Source organism: Neocloeon triangulifer, unplaced genomic scaffold (assembly GCF_031216515.1).
Source record: "Neocloeon triangulifer isolate White Clay Creek 2 clone unplaced genomic scaffold, ASM3121651v1 ptg000013l, whole genome shotgun sequence".
NCBI lineage: Eukaryota > Metazoa > Arthropoda > Insecta > Ephemeroptera > Baetidae > Neocloeon > Neocloeon triangulifer.
In genome coordinates, this window is record NW_026775555.1 from 6,899,940 (window position 1) to 6,912,438 (window position 12,499).

At 36.4% G+C, this 12,499-nt stretch overlaps 1 protein-coding gene across 14 annotated transcripts in view; it reads right to left on the minus strand.

Moving 5' to 3' along the window:
* The window catches only part of LOC132198550 (potassium voltage-gated channel subfamily H member 6), a 164,977-nt gene that overhangs the window by 9,610 nt on the left and 142,868 nt on the right, over positions 1-12,499 (minus strand). For 13 of the 14 annotated variants that reach the window (XM_059622614.1, XM_059622615.1, XM_059622625.1 and 10 more), the window contains 2 exons: positions 2,176-2,419; positions 716-909 (listed from right to left, as the gene is read on the minus strand). In XM_059622614.1, the coding sequence (XP_059478597.1) occupies positions 716-909; positions 2,176-2,419 (438 nt within the window). The remainder of the gene's footprint in view (positions 1-715; positions 910-2,175; positions 2,420-12,499) is intronic. The other variant, XM_059622613.1, reaches the window with a different exon arrangement.

Genomic DNA, 12,499 nt, shown 5'->3' on the forward strand with positions numbered 1-12,499 from the left:
TTATAACTTTTTTGTTTCAAGTTGAAATAATTATAATTTAATTTTCCCTTTGGAAGAGGCTTAAATGCTCCTCGCGTCACTCGTAGTGGAATTCGCGGCCCCTTAATGGTCCGACGGCACCGCCCGCAACACACCCACGCTTAGCAGGTTGCAGCCCTACGATTTTCTCACTACAGGTGATCAGCGCGCCACCGCCGCTCACTAGATAGATTTGCTGGCAGGAGTACATTGTGTGGGTTCTCCGTGATTACGAGTGGCACACCTGGAGTGCACTCGCGGTTTCCAACCCACAGAAGTAATTATTTTTCGACCAGGCGAGCGACCATGAAAATAAAATGGGGGACAGGAGGACTCCAATTAAAGCATAAAAATTAATTAAGAAATCAGATATTTTATAATTTGGGTCATCAAAAATTTAAAATTAGTAAAACTAGTTGCGGCGAAAAACGTCTGCAGAAAAAATCGGAAACATGTCGTTTTTTGTTGCGACTTGGCAGGCTTGTTGGATAAAGTGCATTTTGTTCAGCCGTTGAGAGTTGACAGTTGACATCAAATAAGGGTCTTCGCCGTCGCTTGCTCTCAATCGCAATGTCAATACAGTGCAATTCCATTTTTCTGCAGACGTCGATCGCGTGTGTGTGTGTTTTTGTCATGCGAGTGTGTACGAGTAAAAGATACGAAAATAGAAAAATAGTTACGCTGGTCGAGGGCATACATTTTCACTTGCCTCGTCGGTGTCTGAGCCGAAGAGCAGCAGGTCGAAGGGTATGGCCGCGACCAGGTCGATCAGGAACCAGCCTCGAAGGTAGTGCACGGCGATTTTGCCAGGGTGCGACACGACCTCGTCGTTCGAGTTGACGTAGGTCGTGCGGAAATTGATCAGAATGTCGATGATGAACGTGACGTCCACTGCAACAAATCAATCGGCGATCAGCCCACGCGAGCTTGCAATTCTCTTTGCGGCCACAAGCAAAGTCACGAGAGAATTTTGATTTGATTGGCAGGCAACGTCCGTTGCGACCGACAAAATAATTGCAAATATTAATGAAGTTTTAAATTGAATAGGAAACATGTTGGTATCGATTGTGGTTTCACTACGGATTATTTTATATCACAGGAAGATTGGCAACGTATTTATGAAGACGAATTAATAATTTCAATTAAAAAAATTGTTTCTTGAAATTAAAGTGGAAGATAGTATTACTTGTTAATAAACTTAATGAAGATAGAATTATTCACAGGGCCATAAGGATCATTTTCATAACAAGAAAATTAGGGGTTAATTAATGATTAAATTTGTGAGAAAAACACAATTGAAAAAATTCATTCGTTTTAATCTTAATTCAATGCAATTAACTTCGGCAAAATTGTGTGACCCTGAAAAATTTTCCTTGATAACCTGCTGCAGATTAAGTACCAGAATATTATGGGTCACCTTGAAACGTTTGAGAAAAGTTGAATTGAAATTTGAAAATCGTGGATTTTGCATATTTTTTCCGAGAAAATGAATTCAATTTTTGATTTAATTGATTTCTGCGAGCAAATAGCATGACCGTTCCTATCAATTCTTATATTAATTAAGTTAAATGAAATTTTTCATATTGAAACTGACAAAAAAAAATCCAAAAGAACTGAAAGATCCGCCTCAGAATATAAATGTTTAAATTTTGAACCAGACGTTTTGAAAATGTTGTTGATCTTAAAATTGCGTTCAAACAAACAAAAATTGTTAAATTAGAGAAAATGAGAATTTTTTCAACATATAAATTAAAAATTGAGTAGGTTTTACCGTATTCCATTCAAAAAAAATAAAAAAACTTGGTAGGTGGTTGCATCTTTTTTAAATAGTGCTATTTAAAGAATTGCAAAAATTTTCCCTTACTTATGTATTAAAAAATAAATATTACTTATTGAATTGTCAGTTATTCTTTAGAGTTTTTGCTGAAAATTGCTTACAGATTTCAATATTGAAGGTTAAAATTTTATTTTTTGACTCCGTCTTGGCTTTTGATTTCGAGATTTAGAGCCAAAACTACACTTTTGAGCCAATACCAAAGATTGTATCACTTTGATGGGTTTGAAAAAGCACAGAAATCCGATTATTATTTTCCTCGTCCAACCCACTTTTTCTAGTATGGAGGTTGAGGAATTGGTTGGATTGGGAAAAAAACTTACCGATGAGGTCGATGACAACAATGGGGTCGTCGCCGTACTTTTTGCTCTTGCGATTGTTGTGGTCGGGCTCGTTCAAGAGGAAGGCGGCCACGTAGGGCGTGAAAATGGCCGTGTACATGACTAGGATAAGGATGATCCAGTCCCACGCCGCCTTGAACGGCGAATAGTGCAGGATGGTCCATTTGTGGATCCGCGGGGACTGCAACTTGTACTCTGGTAGGACGTCCGCTCCTAATGACAACACCTGCCGACAAACAAGCGCGAAAATCAATTTTCATTAGCCCAAAAGCCCTTTCCTCTCTCGCTCTACAGCTATGGGTGTGCGTTATTAGGTGCTCAGAGCAAAAACACGGGCCAATTCTCGTGGGCGACGCCGCGAAATGCGTTTTCAGACACACGACCTGCCCCGCGCCGGTGATGTATGAGAGCGTTACAATTTTTTTCCGCGCACAACGCAATTCTCGCGTCAGAAAAAGGGTTATGTACATACACGTCGAGAGAACTAATGAGAAATTTTTGCCGCGGAGGTAGAAATAATTTATGCATTTGATGTAGATTAAAAATAACAAAGAAATTCGCATTCATTTGTCACTGTCCGAAAAGAAAAGAAAATTAAATTTATTACAATGCAGCATCAGATAAGTTTAGAATGGTTGCGTTTTTTACCTCAATTTTTTTTATAAACTAACTGCCTCAAATCAAAGATAAAATATTTGCATATATTCGTTAGAAATAAATCATCAAATTAGAATATTTGTTTTGTAAATATTGACAATATTGTGGATTTTTTTCCCCGAATTTAATTTTTAAAATGAAATTATTGTTGCACTAATATTAAAACAGATAAATTCAGGGTTCTACTGAATTTTGCTATTAAAATTAATTTAAAATTTAATAGTAACCAGAAATCAATCAATCAAATCAATAGAATTAAAATGAAAGTGATTTATAATTCAAAGTAAATACATAATTTAAATGAATATTCGTTTCTTACAGTTCTTTATATTAAATTTTGTATTTTTTATCCACTCTTCATATTCAAGATGATTATTCTTCCATAAATAAAAATTCAAATTCCAAAATTTGTAGTAAAAATTTATGACTTCATTGGAAGTGATTAATGATCAACCATTTCCAAGTAACTGCTGACGGGAGTTTACAAAAAATCTCCCTCATTATACGGTTAATCAGGATTTATACCTTAACCAGCAGGAAAATAGCCGCTTTTCCTCCTACAGCAAATGACCCAGAAACGCTAGAACGATAACTAACTTGTCAAGAAAATCACACCAATTTTGTGGCGCCCGCAAGATAAAATCGTCGTTCTCGCGTGGTGAAAACATTCAGCATTACAGGAAATTGTTTTTTGCAAGCTGGCCATCAACGTCATGCCTCCGTTTCCTTTTGTTATAAAAAATTGAGTTTTTCTTTTACAAGAGAGGAGAATACATAAGAAATAGGGCACGAAAACTTTCACATTGCAACGTAGCGTGAGAAATGGGACACGAGAAACCCGCGGAGATAATTAACCGCACTAATTTGTATATTTTAATAATAATTTTCCTGTGTGTTGCGAAATTGCATGACAAGGTCGAGAACAAATGTGCATCGCCGGGGACCAAGTCAATTGCAGATCGAGATTGTGACCGAAAGTAAGAAATAATGACACCCCGGTGTGGATTGGCAACTCTTTCGCCAGCAATTCGGCGCAGGATATGCTCGGCTCGCACGCAACTCGGCCCCGATGAGACCCAGAACGCGTTTTCTGATTAACACACGCAAGCTGCTCGGAATGAGTGATTTATTTATCGATTCTTGCGCGGAGGCGCATTCGGAACTTCTTTAAAACATTCTCTCCGCATTTTAATTAGCATATACAAAACGTGAAGTCGTTGCGGGAAAAGGTAACGCCTGCCGTGATCGTATCCGCGCGGCGGCAGGAAGAAAATATAAACCGCACGCGAATTCCCCTTTTTACGGCGGGCGCATTTGGGGGAAGTACACATGTGCTCAGCAATTACCACCAGGCATGCGAAACGTTCTCATTGAAAGTATTTTATGTACCAAGTTGCAGCAAAACGCTGTAATAAATTTTGATGCAGAGTTGTGAGAAATTAGTTTGTAGAACATTGAACACGTCACACGTCCATTGAAGTAAACTTTTGAATTTCTAATGTTCATATTACGAGTCCGAGTGGATTTGCTAAATTTAATGTAAATGATGTATAATTTAATTTATAGAAATATCTAGAGCTTAATTATTTTTCAAATTTTCACGTCAACACGATAATAATTTTAATTTCAAATCAAGTTCTTTTTATCATACTCCTCCAATTTTGAGAACATCATAGACAAGAAAAAAATTTATTAATAACACTATAAAAAATAAAGAGTTCATTTTTTTGGGAAGAAAGCAATAAATTTAAATTCACGCAGTTCTTACTTAAATCAACTCTAATCATTGTTATTAAAATTTAATTATTTAACAACCAAAAAAATTAAAATTTACTTAAATTTTTTCCGCTATAATTTTATAACATTAAATTTCAATTTGATTGTTTCAGATGATTAATAATTCAATTTCGGAAAAAAGACTTCAGTTCCTAGACAGAATTACAATATAATGTTAAAAAAAAAATACAAAATATGAAATAAATGGAAATATTTTCGTCGAAAATTAATGATATATGTTTTAAAATAAATTTTCTTGTATAAAGTTTTTATTAAGTACATCCCTCTTTGGTATGCAAGCAGCATCATGTGAAGGGTAGGCCGCAGGGCCTCTTTTCTCTTTTCATCACTGATTGAGCGAAATGCGGCAAACAGAATCCACTTCCCGCTGAAATTCACAATCCAGCAGCGTTGAAAGCTGGAGGGATTTTTAGCATACAAAAGAGTTTGGCCCGGAAAGAAGTTGCTGCTGGGTGGAATAATTCAAAAGTCCATCGCATTCGATACGAATTCGGCGCAGGCACAAATTGCAGAATCATCTCACCACAAAACGGAAGCCGCAGTTTGCGAAGCGAGAGATTGATCCTCTGCCCGTACAAACGAGATTTTATTTCACCCACGGAGAGGAGGGTCGGCGGCTATCTCGGGCGGGAATATCACACAATGAGAGCAAAATTGGAATCAATATCGCGCTGCGTGTGCTGGCCATAAAACTGCGAAGAGCAGACAAAATATTTATATATAATTGCACATTTTAAGTCTACTTTTATTTCCGTGGTTCTAAAATTTTATGCCGAAGGAGGGCCCAAAAGTTTGGGAATGATACGAAAAGCCTCATGCAAGTTTTATTGTCCCTTCGTCCAGAGAAGGTCCGTTTTTTCCTCCGAGAAAGTTTTCATCACGTGATTCCATTTTACGGCGATCAGACCACCGAGTTCGTGTTGTTAATGGCGAAACATTTCCTAAATCTCTTATCACGACTTGTAGAAAATAAACGCACTACTGCCTTGGACAAACAACGCAAGAGACAAAATCAAACAAACCATAAACCGTGTGGCCTAGTCAAGATAAATTTAGAATTAAACGTGTTTTAAGATACTGCTTGATCACGCATTACTATTCAGATTAATTCAAATTGACCCTTTTTAGATGCATTTGCCCGCCGGGAACGATTATTGTTCACAACTTAAACATATGCAAATGGCCGCATCTAATCCCGATTAGGCCAATAAATTGTGAACGGATTAAACTGGTGTTTAATTAAATAACCAAACAAGACACGTGCACGTTTTTATGGAGGACATGCAACCTTATTAATTATCAAAGTGTAATGAATGTTATTACGATGTGCATGAATCCTTTTCTAACGGCCGAGGGTGTAGTAATTACAATAGGGCACGAAGGCGCCGCCTTTTCATTATGAATGAATGCTGAATTAATTATTAAAAAAGCGGGCAGAGCTGTGGAATCCGGACAAGCCCGTGTGTGCGACGCCCATTATATGGGTCGGAAAAGGAAATTAGACAGTTAAAATAAATTTCATTTGCTTTGATAAACCGTATATATCGCTTTAATTTAATTTTATGAATGTGTTCAAAAATGCTCCATATTATTGCACGCATGAAATGATTAAATTTCCAGTAATTATTTTTCAGTAAATGGCTTAACAAAATAACTGCATAAAAACTCAAGTGTTAAAATAAATTGAGGTCAACATGCAGTACAACTAAAATATTCAAGTTTTCGCAGAAATTCTCCCGGAAAATGAGTGGTGCAAACGAATGGCATAACCGCAAGTTAAGGGTCAAGCGAAATAGGTCATATGTACGAGAAAACACAATTGCTCAGCGTCGTAATTATTATGCATATTTAAACACTTTTGGCCTCATACCAAATTTAACCAAAATGAGTTCAGCAAACGTGTCTTGATTTGCACAGATCACAGTTCTTTTCACGCTGCAAGTTGATCGAGGTTGAAAAGTTTTGTCAATTCTAAATATAACTAAATAAAGTGGAAAGAGTTATGATGTAAAAAAATCACAACTTACGGGATTTAGACTATGAGTAAAAAAAGAAAATAAAAAATGAATTTAAAATTCTATTATCAATAAGCATTTTGATTTCTGTCTTTATAAGCTGATACACCTCATTGATGAGTGACGATACCAGATTTTTCTCCTTTGTAATATTTGATAAAATTTGTTTTATTTTTATTCCGAAAGATTTTTTTTTAAATTTTTTATATCTTAAGATATAACTATTCCCAGAATCTGAATCTGCTTTAAATTTATTAAATAAATTTATGCATCTCAAAATAATTTGTTACAAATTTAGTGTAAAAACAAAATTAACCGCTTTTAATGTGAGCTCGAAATGGAATTATAAATTATGCAAAATACTTCTCTGGGTAAATTACAAAACTCGGGGAATTCCGTGGAATCACTTGGGCTTTTAACTTTACGGTCAGCGCCGGGCGTTTTATAAATTATGAGCTGTGCTCGCGGTGTTAACTTCTTCTTTACCTCCCTAAGTGGTTGCGGCCATGACGAGTTCCTCTGAATAATGTAAGCCGTGCGGCTATTAAAGTTGCCCAGCATGTCGTGGCAGCCAAATTAAATTACGCGCTGCAAAAACTCGGCAATATTAATGGCGGAAAGCACCATAAATCGCAGCACACGCACCACACAAATGTCGCCCCCCGACTCTTTGCTCGTCTCGCTAGGCACAACAATATCTCAGGAAAGTCAACAAAAAGGAGATACTACGAAGCTGCTGCGGTCTGTTTACATGGCAATGACGGCGCAGAGATATTCTTTTTTTAACACTTCTTGCGAGCCTTTTTTATTTTATTTAACTCCCGGGAGTCCTCGACATAAATACGCGTCCTAAAAATTCAGAATGTGTTCTGGTGCGTGCGTGCATTTTTAACAAACGCAAGATCGATATTTTTCCCACAAATTTTAATCAACTTTTTATGCTAATTTTCCAAATGAATGGGTTTTTTTGCTCGGGGGGAGAAAATTGACCCAGTTCGGCAGGCGAACGAACGAACGAATGTGTGGTGCATTGAACACCGATAACAATACGGTATAGAGCAGACATTTTCCAGCCCACTTATTAAATCACTAAGCAAGCGTTTTATCCGCCACCGGAGCAGTGATTTACGTAAATTACATACAAGAAAATAGAGAGGCGGCGTCGATATATTAAAATTTTACATACAAAGAGAGAGGCACATGGAAAAAGCAGCTGCGGGTTAACAAATGCAAAACATATACATTCTTTTAGCTTCTCATAAATGTCAAGAGCTTAAGCTTTTCCGTGCACACGCAAAGCTGATGGATATCTTTTATTTTATTTGTCTTTGGCTAAAAAATGTTGTCAAGGGGGATATAAAAGAAAGAAATAAAGAAAGGAACTAGCGGTGGCGTCGGTGTGCATGCTCGGATTTGTCACTTCATAAAATGATAAAAATGGAGACCTTGGTTGAATCTTAAATATGAAATGCTTAATTCTCTAATTTTTTATGTTATGCAAATTTAAGGTCAAGTACGAGTAAGAAATATTATAACTGATGCCAAAAGATTAACTTAATTATTTTTAATTGTAGCGTTTGATAAAATGACTAAATATGTTTTTTTTTGTCTTGTGAAAATTTATTATTCCATTTTATTTTCAAATTATTTAAATTATTTCCTTAAGAATATCACATTATTTTATACAATTTCATAATCAAATCCACTCATGTTCCGGTTTAAAATGCATCACCGGGCTTGCAGGTCTTTGCAGAACTCGTACATTGTAATATTTTGTATTTGGTTTTGCGCTTTAATAAGTAATGCTCGGCCGCCGCAGGCAGGTGTGTGTTCAGCACGAAATGGAGAGAGAGAGCGACTCTCTCTCGCCCTATCTCGGTTTTCATCAGCCTAATGCTTTATTAATCAGCTCATCTGCTGAGGATGTGACCGTCTTTTGCACCTTGTTTGCCGACAGTATATTCATTAAAATTTTGGCCTCGTGCACGCGCTCGTAACGAGTTCAAAAGCTGCCCGCGCGACGTGCGTTGTATTTTAAAGACATAAATTATTCCCGCCCCAGTAAGCCCCGAGATTTAGAAAAAAATCTCAAAAACTAAAATTACTTGTGTGCAGGAATTGTGCTGGCAAAGCAAGAGAGTTTTAAAGTTTACGTCTAAAAGTTTTAAATTAATATAATAAATTTCCTTTAAAGATAACAACGCTTTCTGGAATAATTAATTTTACATATTTTTGGAGGAAACGTTTGTTTCAAAAAATTTATATTTAAATTAAAATCTTCAACGTTGAATATAAAGTCTGTATTCATAAAGGTTAAGTCAAAAATGAATAAATTCAACTTAAATTATTGCAATTTAAACGATCATTTTTGTACCATAATTAAATACATGCACTATTTTCTAGGGATTCAAGAATGATTTTATCTCAAAATCTTTGTTATAATTTTACTTTTTTCAATCTTTGGTCAAACTAATGCATTATTTGGATAAGTTAAATGTGACAAAATTAATCCAATTTTGGTTGCGAGCGTGATAGACTGTAAAGTTTTTTTAAACACCGGTAAAAGCCAAACTTTGAACTTCTTTTCCTGCAAAAGACGTAAATAATTACAGCAAGCACGTGCGCATCGCTTACTCTGGGTTTGCTTCAAAAAATTTATGGGACGTTTCGTCCCCAGTCGGTGCCAGGCCGTTGTTGATACGAAATAAATTTGCCATATAAATTGTCCGTCGTCGTTGCTGCATTACCAAGAAATTCCTTTCACTTGACTTGAATTGGAGCAAATAATAATGAAGGGCGCGCGCAATTGAATACAATGACTTTGACAATTTTAAGGGTGCGCGCGGCCAATCGATTCGGAAACGACAGTTTCCACAATGGCCACTTCCTTTGTTTGCATTCGTCGGCCATAATGCCACTTTTCCCAGACGCACGAGAATGGCTTGAGCGCCAGACCAATTATTTTAATCAAATTTGCACAGCGGCAAAAATATTTTCGCACCCACGCGCGCCGTTGAATAATAAATTCTCTCTAACTAACACTCCATACTGAATTCAAATTGAAATGTAGAAGACAGAGTTGACGAAAAAGAAACTTTACGAATAATAAAATAATTGAATTAGGGTTTTATTCTATTAGAAATTTCATAAGTCTCAAGAAAAATGGATAAGATAACTCAATAATGAGGTACAAATTGTGGATTTGAAACCAATCTTCCTTGGCTGAAATTGTTTTATTTTTGTTCGCAAAATACAGAGCACGTTCAAATGGCTTAGCAGTGAAGCACATTCTTTGAATTTTCGCATTTCCATCGGAGCAGGCGTGCGAGTCGAGTCGCCTGGCTCACATTCCAATAAGGAAAAGAAAGAAGGAAAATGCGGGTCACCAGCCAGTAATTATATCTCATATCAATTCTCAATCTCCTATTTTGCAGCCAAGCGACCCTTGGGAAATAACTGCAGAGAGTCAATTTAGCAGGAAAATAGGATTAGGCGAATTCCCTGGTTTTATATTTATTCATTATGTTTGTAAAAATTGGTTAAATTAGAAAAGTTTATAATTTAAACAAATAAATAATATAATTTATTTTCTTTTTTGGTAAAAGAAATTAAGACATTTCTTTTCAAATTTGAATATTTTTATCAAAATTTGTTCTATGGTGGTGCGTTTTTGCCCCAGGCAGGCAGCAAAAAATATTATATCTTCATTGGATTGGAAAAATAATAATAAAATATGAATAAGTTTAACATTTTGTTTAATAAGTATTAAAAGCTGGTTAAACATTGAAAATTTAAGCTCGATTTGAACATGGTGCTAGTTTTAAAAATAGAAAATCATCCGCTGAAAGTGCCGCTTAAATTTATGGCCAGCACTTTCAACAATCTTCTATTTTTACCCCCGTTTGAAGGAAGGATCTTGTGTAAAACGCTAAATTCCAGCCAGCTCGCGTGCTCAACGATTGTTGATTTCGCGATTTATTGCAATGTATTCGGTGTCAATTAGAATTTCGCATTGGGAACGAACCCGTCGTGGGTGAGAGGACTGCGTCTCTGTGCTGGGGATTTGCGGTGTCACACGCCGCGTGAAATATCTGCACTGGAACAAGTTAATGCGCGCGCGTTTCACTCGATTCCCTTTTATTATTCACACCGTAGCAAGCAGTTTATACAGTCGACGACGCACTTTGTTTATCGGCAAAGCCAAGCGGGCTCACCATCCGCCGCGGCGAGGCCACACATGGCAATATCACGGTTTGCGTCACCGAGAATTCTGTCGATTTTGGCCATCGCGACAACACACACAGGTTCACAAATAGTCACTCGACTCGGACGAAATGAGTTTTTGCGCTTCGATCGAAATAAAATTCTTTGTGTTGAAACGAAAATAGTGTCCTCACTGCCTTCAGAACGACAAGAAACTATTTCCGTGAGTTAATTGAAAAAAAAATATAATAATTATTATGTATTTTTATTACCACTAAACGAGGCATTTTGAATGTTTTTTCTTCGATTTCTTTCATTTGAAATTTTTTGTAAAAATGAAGTGTCTCTAATGAAGATGTTTTTAATATACAATAGTGGAAGATTTTGTTGATGGAAATATTCTAGAGCTCAATTCAGTTCAATCTGTCAATTTTAGGGGTAATTGAATTATTGTATGTTCAAATGACATAATATTGAATTTAATCTTTTTCAAATGAACTTTGAAGTGATACAAAATTCTGAACAGTTTGCAAGTCAATTTTTTTAAATATTACATTTTTATTGAAATAAAATAGGTGACATTAAATAATTTTGTTGGCTTTTCAAAAATCAAATATGTTTTTAATGAAAATAAATAAAAAGAATTTGATCAAGATTGCATGTTATAAAATTTAAATTGTTTTCTAATTTTATTGCCTAAAATACAGTAAATTGATCTAGTTTAAAAATGAAGTAGGAACATTTTATCCAAAGCCTCATAAATGTTTATAACAAACAATAAGTTTCAATTTAAGACGCTACAGGCTTTTTTCTTAGAGAAAACCATTTTTTAAGGCCGTGGGACGCATCATTGAAATAATGCGAATCGATATTTTCTGGGGTGTCAACACAGATTGCCAACTAGCCATAAAAAGCTGGAGGTTTTGCTAAAGCACCGCATCCGCTCACGTCGGCAAACACGGATTTCAATCGCTCTCTCTCTCTCTCGGCAAACGGCGATCATAACGACTAATCGCATTACAACACGTTCTGTGAGAAAAATATTAGCTCGTCGTCCTATGTATTTTCATTATATTAACCCGGGCGGAATGATCACCTATTTGTTCTGCACAAATTGGCAAAAGAAAGAGGCGAGAGAGAAAACGAGAGATGCCATTGTGCCGAGATTGAGAGAGAAAAGCGTTTGTTTGGCGGCGCAGTATCATTACAATGTCCAGAGGGGATTTGATTTTTGTGTGTGATGTGTTCAGAGGTCGCTCGCTCGGTGCGTCGGTTGTAGGTCAAAGCAGTTCTCCTTTGTGTGATGGGGCGCGAAAAACGCCACACCCGCGAGTGGCGAGCAAGAAATTGGGCGTGTCTGCTAATTTGTGAGGAAAAAACACGAGCGAGAGAAAGCAAGGGCCACACACAACAGCCACTTTCGGGGTTTCGCGCGCTTGAATTTGGTCATCAATTTGCGGAATTAAGCTAGAATGCCACAGAAAAGCACCAAAATACTTGTTAGAAAAAAAAATGAAAAGCCTGTAAAATTAATATTAGTTAAAATGTCAATTTAACTGATTATTTTGAAATCTCAATAGTCTGGAGAATTTAAAATTTCTGAATGAGAAGCAAAAATTCGCACAATTTCGATA